The sequence below is a fragment of the Pygocentrus nattereri genome, chromosome 14 (assembly GCF_015220715.1).
Source record: "Pygocentrus nattereri isolate fPygNat1 chromosome 14, fPygNat1.pri, whole genome shotgun sequence".
Lineage (NCBI taxonomy): Eukaryota > Metazoa > Chordata > Actinopteri > Characiformes > Serrasalmidae > Pygocentrus > Pygocentrus nattereri.
In genome coordinates this window covers 27,054,260-27,070,992 of record NC_051224.1, presented here as the reverse complement: position 1 = coordinate 27,070,992, position 16,733 = coordinate 27,054,260, and the positions used below count along the sequence as shown (strand labels likewise).

At 40.0% G+C, this 16,733-nt stretch overlaps 1 protein-coding gene across 1 annotated transcript; it reads left to right on the top strand.

Moving 5' to 3' along the window:
* The first annotated feature begins 2,892 nt into the window (after positions 1–2,892).
* Positions 2,893–9,380, top strand: cdk5r1a (cyclin-dependent kinase 5, regulatory subunit 1a (p35)). The gene is made up of 2 exons (XM_017722614.2): positions 2,893–3,382; positions 7,166–9,380. Exon 2 carries the CDS (start codon positions 7,232–7,234, stop codon positions 8,156–8,158), a length of 927 nt encoding a protein of 308 aa, XP_017578103.1. The 5' UTR covers positions 2,893–3,382; positions 7,166–7,231; the 3' UTR covers positions 8,159–9,380.
* Positions 9,381–16,733: the final 7,353 nt, after the last annotated feature.

The following is a 16,733-nucleotide window of genomic DNA, read 5'->3' as shown; positions in this document are numbered from 1 at the left end:
GAGGAAAACACACCGCTTTCACACAGGCCCCGCCCCTCTTGCTCTGGGATTGGCTGGGAGTTGAAAGCGGAATTATCCTGAAAGCCGGCCGCAATTGGCTACTTTTTTCTCACGTCACACTTGAATATGCTTGTGATGTATGAACTAACTAGCCAATCACAGTGGCGGTGGGGCGTGGCTTGCCAGAAAACAAGTGTGAAATAAACAAACGCTGCTCACCCTTAAGCCGGAACTAGGGACTGCAGTGACATACTGGGAGTTGTAGTTAATGAAGTCTAATGTAAGTTCAATTCAGTACAACTCAGTTCAGAAACGTAACAGTTTTTTTCTCTACTTATGTGACAAAGTATGGAACATTATTTATTATGCAAAAATGCAACAAAAAAGTACAAGAAATTCTAATAATAACTGCAAGATACATATAATTGTATGGATAAAAAAAGATTAATTTTGTAATCTGATTTTGCAGTGTAAGTAATCCAAATCAGTGATAATGAGAGGAGTAGCTGAAGCTCTTTAGATCATCTGAACTTAGAGGTGAAAAATTGCTGATGAAGTGAACTGATGATTGTGGAATGAGGGGATGATGGTAGTTATGATGATGGTGATGATGATGTTGATGATGATGATGATGATGATAGTTATGATGATGATAATGATGGTAATGACTATGATGGTAATGAATGTGATGGTGAAAAAGCATTGCTGATGACAATGATGGTAATGGTGATTATGGTGGTGATGATGCTGATGTTAGTGTTGGAGATGGTGATGATGCTGATGCTAATGGTGACTTTACAATGTTGGTGATGGTGATAATGATGATGTTACAGTGTTGGTCATGGTGAAGATGATGATACTGATGTTACAATGTTGATGATTCTGATGCTGATGTTATAGTGTCGGTGATGGTGATGATGCTGGTGTCACAGTGATGATGCTGGTGTTTATGTTACAGTGTTGGTGATGATGCTGATGCTTATGTTACAGTGTTGGTTCTGATGATGTTATAGTGTCGATGATAGTGATGATGCTGGTGTCACAGTGATTATGCTGGTGTTGATGTTATAGTGTTGGTGGTGGTGATAATGATGCTGATCTTGCACTGTTGGTGATGATGCTGATGCTAATATTAGAGTGTTAGTGACAGGTGATGCTGCTGCTGCTGATGTTACAGTGTTGGCGATGATACTGATGTTATAATGATGACGGTTATGATGCTGATGTTGATATATTGTTTGTGATGATGATAATGCTGATATTACAATGTTGGTGATGGTGATGATGCTGATGCTACAGAGTTGGTGATGATGCTGGTGTCACAGTGATGATACTGATGTTACAGTGTTGGTGATGGTGGTAATGGTGAAGCAGATGTTACAGTGTTGGTGATGGTGATTATGCTGATGCTGTTACAGTGTTGGTGATTATGCTAATTCTGATGTTGCAGTGTTGGTGATGATGCTGATACTGATGTTATAGTGTTGGTGATGATGCTGAAGTTACAGTGTTGGTAATGTTGATGATGCTGATGTTACACTGTTGGTAATGATGCTGATGTTACAGTGTTAATGATGTTGGTGTTATAGTGTTGGTGATGTTGCTGATGTCACAGCGTTGATGATGGTGGTGATGTTCATGTTAAAGTGTTGGTGATGTTGCTGATGTCACAGTGTTAATGATGTTGGTGATGCTGAGGTTGCAATGTTGGTGATGATATTGATGCTGATGTTATAGTGTTGGTGATGTTGCTGATGTCACAGTGTTGATGATGATGGTGATGTTCATGTTAAAGTGTTGGTGATGTTGCTGATGTCACAGTGTTAATGATGCTGACGCTGATACAGTGTTGGTGAAGGTGGTGATGCTGATGTTACAGTGTTGGTGATTATACTGATGTTACAGAGTTGGTGATGATGCTGATCCTACAGCGTGGGTGATGGTGATGATGCTGACACTGATACAGTGTTGGTGATGATGCTGATGTTAATACAATGTTGTTGATAGTTGTTATGCTGATGTTACAGTGTTGGTGGTGATGCTGATGTTACAGTGTTGGTGATGATACCAATTCTGATGTTACAGTGTTAGTGGCTGTGATGGTGCTGAAGCTGATATTACAATGTTGGTGATGGTGGTGATGCTGATGTTACAGTGTTGGTGATGGTGGTGATACTGATGTTACAGTGTTGACGATGATACTGATGTTACAGTGTTGGTGATTATGCTGATATTACAGTGTTGGTGATGGTGATGATGCTGATGTTACAGTGTTGGTGATGATGTTAGTGTTTGTAATGGTGATGATGCTGATGCTAAGGTATTGGTGATGATGATGATGATGATGATGATGATACAGTGTTGGTAATGGTGGTGATGCTGATGTTACAGAGTTGGTGATGGTAGTGATGTTGTGGTGTTGGTGATGATGCTGATGATAATGTTTCAGTGTTAGTGACTGTGATGATGCTGATATTACAGTGTTGATGCTCATGCTGCTGTTAAAGTGATGGTGATGATTCTGATGCTGATGCAATGTTGGTGATGGTGGTGATGCTGATGTTACAGTGTTTTTGATGGTAGTGATGCTGATGTTACAATGTTGGTGATTATGCTGATGTTACAGTGTTGGTGATGATGCTGATGTTACAGTGTTGGTGATGGTAGTGATGCTGATGTTACAATGTTGGTGATGATGCTGATGCTGATGTTACAGTGTTGGTGATGATGCTGATGCAGATGTTACAGTGTTGGTGATGAGGCAGATGGTGATGTTAGAGTGTTGGTGATGGTGATGATTTCATGATGATCGTGTTTGTGTCTGTGCTGCAGTGAGCTATGACCCCCCAACCCCCCCCCCCCCCCCACCCCCACCCCCGTTCGGCTGCAGTGTGTGCCCCTATCTCAGCAGTGTGTGTGTGAGAGTATGTGAGTGTGTGAGGGCTCCATCACTCTGGGCTGAATCGTTGTTGTTTTTTTTTTGTTTTTTTGTTGTTGTGGTTTGGTTTACGGCTTGTGTAGTTTCTTTTTAATCAAGCGCTCTTTGATCTCTCCGCCGGACGCGCGCGCAGCTCCTGAACAAAACAGACACGCGGAACGGAGAGACGGACGGACACGGAAAGAGCTCGAATGAATGAAATGACGGAACGAGTGTGAAAGGATGTGAGACGGATGAAAAGAGGAGCACGCGCTGCCGAACGAAAGCCGTGATAATCCGCGTGCGGGAAGCGGAGCGCGAGCTTTTTTATCTTCAGTGACAAAAACTGAATCAGAGCTTCAGCACCGCGAACAGCGACCAACGCAGACACACACACACACACACACACACACACAGACCATGATGATCGATCACAGCCTCTCTCAACACTAATCGATCTGACCGGTGAGTAAATCAGCTGTTTATCTTCTACTGAACATCTGCAGCTAATCAATCAGACCTGATCATATATATTTAAAGCATGTTTATGAGCGTGTGTGTGTATGTGTGTGTGTGTGTGTGTGTGTGTGTGTGTGTGCATGCGCGCGCGCGCTGTCCGGGCTCCATGTTGTTTTTCTGAAATAGCTGAACATGAAAAATCATCACAATCTTTAAACACGTTAATGTAATTTAAACTCCGACAGTGTCGCTCAGTGACGCTTTAACCCTCTTCAGTGCCCGGATATAAACCGCAATAACGACCACAAACACAATAAAAAATCTGCTAATTCTGCTTTTCCTGATCATCTAAGATGGATGCTGCGCACGCTCTGCTTTTCCAGTCCAGCTGAGCTCGCACGCGCCTCTGCATTATTATTATTATTATTATTATTACTACTACTACTAACTACAACTCACTCATTAGAATATTACTCATTAAATTCATGAAGCCAAGAACCCAAACTGTTATATGTTCTATATGTATAATTGTATTGAGTGTATATATATATATATATATATATATATATATATATATATATATATATATAAATGTGTGTGTGTATACATGTTTGTTACATATACATGCATATATATACATCACATACATATGTTCACAAAATGTATATGTACATATGTCTGTGATAAATACACACACACACACACACACACACACACACACACACACACACACACATACATATATATACACTGCTCAAAAAAATAAAGGGAACACTTAAACAACACAATATAACTCCAAGTAAGTTAAACTTCTGTGAAATCAACTGTCCACTTAGGAAGCAACACTGACAATCAATTTCACAGCTGTTGTGCAAATGGAATAGACAACAGGTGGAAATTATTGGCAATTAGCAAGACACACTCAATAAAGGAGTGCCCAACGTCCACAGATGGGGGTTGTGCTCACAGCCCAACACCGTGCAGGACGCTTGGCATTTGCCAGAGAATACCAGGATTGGCAAATTCGCCACTGGCGCCCTGTGCTCTTCACAGATGAAAGCAGGTTCACACTGAACACATGTGACAGATGTGACAGAGTCTGGAGACGCCGTGGAGAGCGATCTGCTGCCTGCAACATCCTTCAGCATGACCGGTTTGGCAGTGGGTGATTAATGGTGTGGGGTGGCATTTCTTTGGAGGGCCGCACAGCCCTCCATGTGCTCGCCAGAGGTAGCCTGACTGCCATTAGGTACCAAGATGAGATCCTCAGACCCCTTGTGAGACCATATGCTGGTGTGGTTGGCCCTGGGTTCCTCCTAATGCAGGACAATGCTAGACCTCATGTGGCTGGAGTGTGTCAGCAGTTCCTGCAAGATGAAGGCATTGAAGCTATGGACTGGCTGCCCGTTCCCCAGACCTGAATCCGATTGAGCACATCTGGGACATCATGTCTCGCTCCATCCACCAACGCCACGTTGCACCACAGACTGTCCAGGAGTTGGCGGATGCTTTAGTCCAGGTCTGGGAGGAGATCCCTCAGGAGACCATCCGCCACCTCATCAGGAGCGTGCCCAGGCGGTCATACAGGCACGTGGAGGCCACACACAATACTGAGCCTCATTTTGACTTGTTTTAAGGACATCACATCAAAGTTGGATCAGCCTGTAGTGTGTTTTTCCACTTTAATTTTGTGTGTGACTCCAAATCCAGGCCTCCATTGGTTAAGAAATTTGATTTCCATTGATGATTTTTGTGTCATTTTGTTGTCAGCACATTCAACTATGTACAGAACAAAGTATTCAATGAGAATGTTGAGTGTTCCCTTTATTTTTTTGAGTAGTATATATATATATATATATATATATATATACACACACACATGTTTATGTATTCCTGTATACGTATGTATGTATTTTATTGTTAGTAGTATTTTTAGTAGTATTACATATTAGATTTCAGTATCAGTGAATTTACAATCATAACTCCTGTCACAGTCAGTCATGGGGATGTTTGTTGCTGCACCATTTAATAGAATAAAACAATAAACAGAAATGGTGTGAGATTTTTTGTTAAAATACATACAAACAGAAACATTGACTGGCACCAAATATCATTTCATATTTTATTTATTTTGTTAGTGACTCAGTCAGAAAAATAAACTTCAGTCACTTCAACAATTTGACACGTTCCATTTCGTTCTTTAATGAAGCCTTTATTAAAACATCACAGCTCATGCTAAACAATTACAGTTCTGTACAGTTCATTATTTAGATACTATTTACTTTATTATGAAATGTTTATGTATTTATATGGGTATGGGTATGATTAGTATATATACAGACATCTTGCATCAATACACTTATCTTTAACATTAAATAAATGTTCTGTAAATTTTTCATGTAAAATACATATATTCTGCAATAATATGCTTATCTTTAATATAAATTATGTATATTATGCAAAAATAGGCTCATCTTATTGACATATTTCTCTATTTAAAACATTCTTTGATGAATTACAGTTTAAGAGACTGTAATGTTCAGTGTCAGGGATTTTAATGTAATATTTCAGTGAGAGCACCCCCTACTGACCTACAGACCCAGCCCTGCTCTCCTCACTCAGAGCTGTTTGTATTCAGAACAAAAACCAGAACCGCACGGTTTCAGCTGGACTGACCTCACTGACCACAGACAAATATGAAGGGCAGTAATGACTGTTTATTACCACAGATGATGATGTTTAATGATGTTAAGTAAAGTCTCCAGGCACCGAGTAAGACTCACACTGGAGTTATGTGTGGACTCATGACTCAACTCAGAATCAAGTCTTAAAAAATGACTCCACTCAGGCTCAGACCCCAGTTACTCGAGATTTGACTCAGACTTAGACTCACACTCCAGAGACTTGACTCAGACTTACACTCTAGAGACTCGAGACTACACTCAGACTCAGACCTCAGAGGATCAAGACTAAACTCAGACTCAGACCCCAGAGACTCGAGACTTGACTCAGACTCACACTCCAGAGACTCAAGACTCCACACAGACTCAGACCCTAGAGAACCAATAACTGACTCAGACTCACAGCCCAGAGACTCCACTCAGACTCAGACCCCAAAGAATCAAGACTCGACTCAGATTCATGCTCCAGAGACTCGAGACTCAACTCAGACTCAGACCCTAGGGAATCAAGAACTGACCCAGACTCACAGCCCAGAGACTCCACTCAGACTCAGAACCAGACCCCAGAGAATCAAGACTCGACTCAGACTCACACTCTAGAGATTCCAATCAGACTAAGACCCTAGAGAATCAAGAATCAACTCAGACTCATAACTCAAAGACTTATAACTTGACTCAGACTTGCTTCTCAGAGACTTAAGACTTGACTCAGACTCACAGCCCAGAATAAAGATTTCTTCTCACTCCCACAGAAAATTAGTTATTTGTCCAATCCTGCCTGCAGTTGAAACATGTTGTCCTGCATCCAGCTGTGCAGTACCATCAAAGCAATTTACATCAAATATTTGACACAATTTATTCACAAATACATTAACACAACTCAGACTCGTGCCACAGAAACTCAATACTTGACTCAGACTCTCAGCTTTGAGACTTGAGACTCAACTCAGGCCTCAGACACAGCTGAGAGACTAAAGACTCAACTCAAACCTCAGAGACGCAAGACTCCAACAAGACTTGACAACATTGTTGATTGAAATTTATTGATGTTGTTGATTGAAATTTAATGATATTGTTGAGTTTGATGACATTGATGTTTCTATTTCAGGTGCAGATCAATTTGACGTGCGCGTCTTATTTTAACCTGGCCTAAAGCCCCCTCCCCAGAGGCATTATGGGTACTGTCCTGTCTGTCTCCCCAAGTTACCGTAAAGCCGGATTGTTTGATGAAATCCCGCCAATGGTGGGACACTACACGGCAGTCCAGAACAGCAAAAATGCCAAAGACAAGAACCTGAAGCGGCAGTCTCTGATCAGTGTGTTGCCGTGGAAGCGGATTGTGGCTGTTTCAGCAAAGAGAAAAGGTTCTAAGAAACTATCATCAGGCGACAGTCAGGATGAGGCCGGCGTGGGGACTTTGAACACAGAAAATCTGAAAAAGTCCCAGTCCTGCGCCAACCTGTCCAGTTTCACCCAGGAAACGGCAGCAAGCTCCATTCCAGCATCAAAAACCACCACCAGCGTGGTCACCGCTGCCAAGAGGACGTCCATTAGCAGCTGCACAGGGCAGGCTAACGCTAACGCAGGCACACCAAAGCGTGTGATTGTGCAGGCATCCACCAGCGAGCTGCTGCGGAGCCTGGGCGAGTTCCTGTGCCGCCGCTGTTTCCGGCTAAAAAGGCTGACACCTGCTGACCCGGTGCTGTGGCTGCGGAGCGTGGACCGGTCACTCCTACTGCAGGGCTGGCAGGATCAGGGCTTCATCACCCCAGCCAACGTTGTCTTCCTCTACATGCTGTGTCGGGATGTGATCTCAGCAGAAGTCTCAAGCGAGCGCGAGTTGCAGGCCGTCCTGCTCACCTGCCTTTACCTGAGCTACTCCTACATGGGCAATGAGATCTCATACCCACTGAAGCCGTTCCTGGTGGAGGCAGAGAAGGAGGCGTTCTGGGACCGCTGCCTCGACATCATCGAGCGTATGAGTGCTAAAATGCTGCAGCTCAACTCCGACCCACACTACTTCACTCAGGTGTTTGCCGACCTGAAGAACGAGAGTCAGAAGGAGGAGCAGAGTCCGCTGTTGATAGGCCTTGACCGGTGAAGGACACAGCAGTTTATTTACTTTGCTAAAAAAAAAATCAACCCCCCCCACCACCACCACCAACCCGGCCCCGCCCCCGCCATCCCAAATGTAGTCACCTTGGTGACTGAAGTTTGCTTCTTTAGCTTTAGCTCTGAGGTTATTACAGCTCACAAAGAATAGAAGCTTACACCCCACCAATTAGCATGATGCTTAATGCATATCTAAATCATCACACACTCACCACATATGTGTTAGTGAAATTCACGTCATGTTCACCAGCTTCTTATTAAAATTTAATATTATTATTTAGAATGAGAAGCTGTTGAACAGGAAATGGTGCTGATCAGTGTTTAAGAGGAGCTGAGTAGCTTGGAAATGATCATTTTATCCCAGTTATGCTGGTCTACACTGTTTGTTTTTTCTAGCAGAGAGCTCACATTTTAAATGCTTAACACACCACAGAATACATATGAAGGTTTATTAGACAGAATTGGATGTGAAGTCAGATCAACTACAAATACTGGCACACATGTTTTTAAATGATAAGGATTATTAATTAATATCACAATATGGTTAGCATTTAGCATAATTCTGTTGGAAGTCTTGACTGCAATTCAGGAAGTAATAAGATGGAGAAAGACTAGCATTAGCATAGATAACAACAGTAGCAGTGACTCTGAAGCCTGCATTTTATTATTAGTGCATTGAATTAAACCCAGGCAATGAAGCTTAAATGATTTTTGCTGAAAATGTACACAAACAAAAGCAGCACATCTAAAGCCTTTAAGATGAAAGCTGAAATAAGTCTGTACTGCGTCTGTTAGCCTTAAAGAAGCAAACTGCAGACACCTGTTTTGACTGACAGAGTATATTTGGGGAAAACTGGGGGTATATTTCTTTGGCTGAACTATCGCTTTAAAAGCGTGAACTTTCAAAAGTGGAACCGAACTCTGAGCCTAGGAACAAGAACTCAAGACAGCATGTCGTACACCTTCTTTTCGGTGTGAAATAGTCACTTCGACTGAGCTCCTGACCACAGTAACGTCCACTCTGAGTTCAGTTCAATGTTACCACAGAAACAAACACATTTTCAATGTTTTGGCGATGCAGACCCCCAAAAAGAGCCCTGTTAAAGTATAAACGCTGCTAAAAAAAAGAGAGAGAGAGAGAAAGAGAAAAAATGACTGAAATAAGTTTAAATTTCCCAGAGTGCGTTTCATAAACTGAAGGACTTTTATTCTGAAATCTGAACAAAAACACGCATCGTTCCTCTGAATAGTTTCAGTTCTTATTGTCTGATCTCCTGTTTATCACATTTGGAGGTTGTAGAGGTTTTATTTCCTGTTTATTTCCTCCTGATGATGTACTGTATGTGTTATTATACGGGTTTTATCGATGCATGCTTTCAGTTTTTAAGTCGTTTCTGAAACTCACAGAGTTTAAATTTCCCTCCATTTTACTAGATCTGGACTTTAGTCCAAATTACTGTGCCATATTGACCTTTTAGTCAGGAGTTAACTGACCCGTCTATACTTCCACAGCTCAGTCTGTTAGAAAAGCTCCATATTTTTATATTCCACCGGCATAAAGAATCTGACACTATGGATTATGGGTTATTAAGCCTGAACTATATTTTACATATTGCTGTACATTATGAGTGTGACATCACTAAAAGTCTTATTTTCACCATCCTTTAAAACGTAAATATGAAAATGACACAAAGAGTGAAATTATAAATACATATCAGCAAATTTCAGAAAAAAATCTGAAACATCGACAGTAATAAACACAGGTCGGAGTTTTAGATGTAAAACTCTAATATTACTATGAAACAGTGTTACATTATTGTAAAACACTAAATGCTGCTGTACTGTAAAAACATATTACTGCAATACAGTGTCAAACAGTGTCATATTACTGACTTTACCCTAAACCGTTACTGTAATATTACTGTTTTACTGTAAGTGTTAAATATTGCAATATTACTGTTTTCACTGTAAAACAGTGTTAAACATTGTAATATTACTGTTTCTACTGTAAAGCAGTGTAGAACAGTGTAATGTTACTGTTTTTGCAGTAAAACAACACTAAACATTGTAATATTACTGTTTCTACTGTAAAGCAGTGTTGAACGGTGTAATATTACTGTTTCTACTGTAAAGCAGTGTAGAACGGTGTGTGTTGGTGAAATTTGCTGAAGCTGAATGAAACCGTTTATGACATGAGATTTATATTTTTGCATTTTTTTTCCTGTTGACTGGATGCTGAGTGTGTGAAACTCTTTGATGTGATCATATATAAACTGTGAATTAAACAATGTTGTTTATAGAGTTTGTGTTTCTACAAATATCAGAAAAACGCTCAAACAACATTTATTTCCCAGCAAACATTCTGCAGATAAACAACACTCAATGTAAATGAATACAGTGTTTAGAAAAATTAATAAAACTAATAAAAACTTACTAACGGTTACTGTAACTAATCCCAATTCAGTTACATGAATAAAATCACTACAATGTAGTTTTGAGGTTGAAATAGCCTACTGCTTAATTTATTAAATTAATTATTGTTCAAATAAGCCAGCTAATGTTGTTATGGCAGTACAACTCAATCCAGAACAGCTGGGACACTCTGCAGAATGTAAATAAAAATAGAATATAATGAGAAGGAAATCATTTGAACCCTATAGTTTAATTTTAAATAGTAGAAAGACAACATATCAAACTTAAAAATCAAATGTTGAAACTGAGATATTTGATTGTTTTTTGAAAATATATGCCCATTTTGAATTTGAGGGAACACATCCTAAAAAAGTTGGGACGGGGGCCTGTATACTACTGTGTTTCATCACCTCTTCTTTTAACAACACTCTGTAAATGTTGGGGAACTGAGGAGACACTGCTGTAGATTAGAAAGGGAAATGCTGCTGTAATACGTGCAGAATGTGATTTGACTTCGTCTTGCTGAAATAATCAAGGCTTCTCTGAAAAAGACGTCGTCTGGATGCAGAATATGTTAGCAAAACATGTATATATCATTCACCTTCTCAGATGTGCACATCACCCATGCCATCTACACTAAAGCACCCCTATGCCATCATGAACACTGGCTTTTGAGCTGTGCACTGATAACAAGCTGAGTGGTCTTTAGTCCAGAGGACACAGTGTCCATGATTTCCAAAAAGGATTTCTAATGTTGATTCGTCGGACCACAGGACACTTTTTCACTTCCCCTCAGTCCATTTTAAATGAGCTTGGGCCCAGAAAAGGTGGCATCATTTCTGGATCCTGTTTATATTTGGTTTCTTTTTTTGTGTTTTAGAGTTTTAACTTGCATTTGTGGATGCAGTGATAAACTGTTTTCACAGACAGTGGTTTTCAGAAGTGTTTCTGAGCCCATGCAGTGATTTCCACTACAGGTTCATGTCTGTTTTAAATGCATTGCTGCCTGACGGCCCAAAGATCACAGCCAGCAAATACTTTTTTGGCCTTGTCCCTTATATAGAGATTTCTCTGCATTTTTTGAATGTTTTAATGATAGTATGTAACAAAGATGAAGAAATATTCAATTTCTTTGCTATTTTACTTTGAAAAATGCTATTCTTGAATTGTTGCATTACTTTGAGATTTTTCCAGATTCTCTGAATCTTTTAATGTAATATAAATGATGAAAAGTAGAAGTTCTTTGCTATTTTGTGTTAAGAAACATTATTCTTGAATTGTTGCTTTATTTGATGGTGCAGTCTTTCACAGAGTGGTGAACCCCTCCTCTTCTTTACTTCTGAAAGACTCTTTCAGAAGTTACTCTGCAAAAGTCTTTAAATATTACATCAGTCAGTTACTCAGACAGTCAGTTATGTTTCCAAATAAAATCCTATAAAATCTCTAAACACCAAACAGTTTCTAAGGTGTCTGACAGAAATGTGTGAAGTTAGTGTGTTAAATACTGTGAGCTGTTCACTCTGTGTAGAAACTGTTAGCACACACGTTAAATTCTGGGAGAGAAACTACCAGCAGTTTAAACTCATTAAAATCTGTTATTAGAGGAGAATATTGTACAGATTATGAGATTATTAGAGTCAGAATCAGAACATGTGTCTTGTTTAATCATTAATGTGATTAAATCTCTGTTTGCTGAACCTGCTAGACTCCAACTGAGCGATCCACACTACTGTGCCTTGGTGCATTGTGGGTAATGTAGTTTTTTACCCCTAAAATGTGATCCAGAGTGATGAGTCATTGTTCTGCTATTGGCTGACTGTTTTGAAAGAAATATTGGTTAATATTTATAAATATTTTGTTCCATTCTCAGATTTTGCAGTTAAATGTCTTGGTGGAGTTCTTCCTTGGGTTCCACTGTGGACAGTCTGGATGAAGATAATGGACTGATAGAAGCTGCCATGAAGAAGCGTAATGGGGAGCAAGGAGGCGGACGCATATGCGGAGATAAGCGACTTTTACTGTGGGCAAATCCAGGATCATAGATCCAACACAGATAGATTGGGGGACAGACATGACAAATCAGAATAAAACAGAACCAACAACTGTACATAGACCAGTACAAACAACACAGAAGACAACACCAACAAAGAGGCAAACACAGGGCTTAAATACACAGGGAAAACAAGGGACAGGTGGAAAACAGGTGGAGACAATCAGAGGCAGAGTCATGAAAGGAGGGGGGCTAAACCAAAACATGAACACATGGACAGGACTGTGAGGGGCCAATTGTGACAAGAAGGAAATATTTATTTAACATACATTTAAAATAATCTAAAATGAATTCATAATTAAAATACAAATATCGCTTAATTGCATTATATAACTAAACATTGATGAGACATTGTCAATGAAATTGTAGAAGAATTACAGTCGCTTTAGAATTACGTCGTCACTGTTGCTATGACACTTTTGTTGATGATCATAATTGAATATACTGAATAAATAATTACCGTGCAGGTGAAATGTACTTACGTTTTCTACTTCAGAAACATCTACTTAGTTTTAGAGAGATGTGCGTGAGATGTTACTGTGAATCAGAAATGTGTGTTTTATCCCATGTTACTCTTATTGTTTGAATTACTCTGATGGACAGCAGGGGCCGCCAAGTTCTTTATATTTACACTCAGCCTTCAGAGCAGAGCAGATACAGTTTATTTACATTACAATATAAGCACCCTTAACCATTTCACACCAAACCAGGAATGATTCTGTTTACATCACAAACCCACATAGAGTTCCTCCTTAAATGTGAGGCAGGGTGTAAGCTCGGGAGAAGAGTTGAGATTTAAGATTAGAGAAGAGAGCTCCAGAAATAAGAAGCAAATCTAGAAAAAGCTTGGTGGCTAAGGCTGTGGAGGTTGGATGGTGAGCAGTTCAGCTGAAGATGATCTGAGTGGACAGATCGTTCTGTAGAGCAGAGGAAGATCAGACTGAGAAGAAGGGCTGAGGCTGTTAGAGCTTATTCGTAAGCAGAAGATTGTTAAAGTGAAGGAGTCCAGTGAAGATCAGAGTGATGTGGTAATGATGTGCAGCAGGTCTGTGGACCATGTGAAAATGTTCAGCCTGGCTCAGTGACCCTCACAGCTCAGTCCATATTAACCCTCTCTGGTCGTCAACATGGTATGTGACATGAAAGGACGCTGTACATAAAACAATAAACATCTTGGGAATCCTGCATAATACCAGCTAACTTTAATTTTTTCCTGGGGTTGTGCCATTTCACTTTCATTTCTTGTGTGATCGCACCCCTTTCATATACTTTATAATCCAGCCTTGAACTGCAATGTCTTTGTGGAGACTAAAATAAACCCGTAATGACAAATACAACACAGCATGTCTTCTGTGATTATTTACCAATTTCTCCATGTTGAAAAGGGTTATCATTGTTGATAGTATGGCTGTTAGCCATCCACTGATGCCTGTTCCTGACTTAACCAATCAGTGGCTGTGTTCCTCACTTGTTGACCAATCAGAGGCTTTGTTCCTGATTTGTCAATCAATCTGAGGCTGTATTCCTGACATGTTGACCAATCAGTGTCTGTGTTCTTAACTTGGTGACCAGTCAGAGGCTGTGTTCCTGATTCTGAAAGCTCTGTATCTGTTCAAGATTACTGAACATCTTCACTCTGCCTCACACGAACGATGGGGCGTCTACCTGAACTTATTATTCTACCTTCAAATCTGACTTAAAAACCTTTTTAGCGTTAAGCATTTTTCTTCCTCCTTCACTGCTTAGTCTTGATGCTATGTGAAGCAACAATGGGTCTGTGAAAGGTGCTATATAAATATAACTTATCATTACTATTATTATCAGTATTATTATTATTATTATTATTATTAGAAACAGAACCAGAGATTCTAATAAGAAGCCAACTAACACAGTTTTAACACTTTATTCATTTAATAGAGAGAGAGATACACAGAGAGATAGAAAGAGAGAGAGAGAGAGAGAGAGAGAGAAAGAGTGAGAGATAGAGAGATAACAGTGGGAGGGTTACTGTTTAAAAGCATAGCAGGGGAGCGTCTGGGAGTCTGAACAGAAAACAGTGTCTGACAGTAATGAACTCTACTGAGAGAGAGAGGGAGAGAGCGAGAGAGAGAGAGAGAGAGAGAGAATACTGTGATTATTGGTGGTCTGGCTGGGAGATGGCCTGAGAGCAGGTATTAATAATCAATCAGAGATCACAGAGAGAGCTGAGAGCTCTTATTTGTATGTTATTTTTAGGTCCATTTATAATATCTGTCTGTGTTTATAAATCAAAAACATCCCTTTAAGCTATGTAAATGAGCTGTGTTCTAATTGGCTGCTCTGGTCTGAGTTAGGGTCCTCTGTGTGTTGATGTGTTTTGCTATTTGTACATTTTGATGCTGAACATCACTGCATCCTCTAATTATGGGCCCATTAAGGAGCCAATGTGCTAATGTTTACTAGCTATCATTGCTCACCTCATCACACTGGCCTCACCAGAATACCTCACACACACACACACCAGCAGGATCTGACCAGTGTGGGAGTTTAAGTCCCTTTACCAGTGCGTGGTACCGACTCGCCTTTTTTGGTTTTCGTCTGGACAAATCTGGTACCGGGCATTATTCTTGGTATCACTTCTATCAAGGTTCCAAGCAAGCTGAGTGGGATACCACAACCATTAAACAGTATTTTGACTGTTTTCATACATTTTCAAATGGATTTGATAAACACATTCACACCTATTTCTGTTCATATCTATGTGTAATATTTCCCTTACATTCTAAACTAAATATATTTAGAAATATATTTGGTTAATATAGCAAAAATATTATGAAACACATTTTAGTGTTTGGAATGTATTTCACCATTGTCTGCATTATATGTATTTCAAATGTATTTCAAATGTGTAAAAATACATGTCCATATATTTTTTTCCATATAGGTTAGACACTCCAGGTACTTCAGGGAGAGTTAGCATCCCTCGACTCCGGCAGCAGAGCCGTCACAGCTGTGCCAATGGATGCCGTTTCACCGGCATGGTTGGAAAACTAATGCTAAAGCTACCCTACGTGAGCACCACTCCTCTCCCATCCAACAGGTTTGCCCCACTCAGTGAGATTCTCTGAGATGCCTGTTAAGGATCTCTGGTTGCAGGTGATTCTGTTTTACAACACGTAGAAAAGCTTCTTTTGTAGAGGCCTCAGTAGCCGTTATCTGTGTACCAGGAGATGCTCTCAGAACACGGTGTTAGCATGTAGTATTATTCTTATTTCAGCTCTTAAATGATCTTGTAATTTAGAGGATCCATTACAGATTTTTTTCATTGTGTATCAGAGAGAGACAGCACTCATTTTTGAGACAAACAGTTCAGACCTGGAATTCCTATAAACAGTGACTTCACGACTTCACAACTTCAAATAGAGCAGAAGCTAAAGGTATGTGAGTACATTTTCTGTGTTAAGGTCATTGAGATGGTGACCTGTTTTAGGCTGCCTGGTTAACTGCTGAGGTTTCCACCAGAACACTAAAGGTTTCAGTTCCCACACTCTGAGTGTCTGTGTCAGTGTGTGTTGTTTTAGAGCATATTTTAAACTCTATTTGGAGTCGTATGAAGAAGTCAGTGCACCCTGTGAAACGTTTAGACCTCTTCAGCATGTTTTGGAGATGCAGATCTCACTGTTTTCATTGTGCAGATCAATGTTTTGACCTTCATTTAAACAGTGCTGATAGATAAAGGTGATGTAAAGTGACACTGCTTTCACTCCCACCTTGTTTTGGTCCAGACCTTTTCTGTTTTGTCTGAAACAAAATAGCAGGTATGAAAGATGCCTCAGGTCAAAGGACCAAAATCAGGTCCAACCAAAAGAGGTGATCTTTGTCTGGATCAAAGTGAGCCATGTTTCGGTTCAGTTTATCTGCTGTGTGAGAACACTTTTTTGGACAGTTTGCACTTTTGGAACGAATACATGTTTACTGATAATGGTGCCCAGTGGTAGCATATATAATTTGAATAATATCAGTCCTAAAATAGAGCCTTGTGTAACATACTTACTTTACTTTTGTAAGAACAGATGATTCACCATTTACATTAACAAACTGATAGCGATCAGTGAGGTAAGAT

Coding starts and splice junctions, on each gene's coding strand:
- cdk5r1a (XM_017722614.2), top strand. CDS start 7,232: ATGGGTACTGTCCTGTCTGTCTCCCCAAGTTACCGTAAAGCCGGATTG.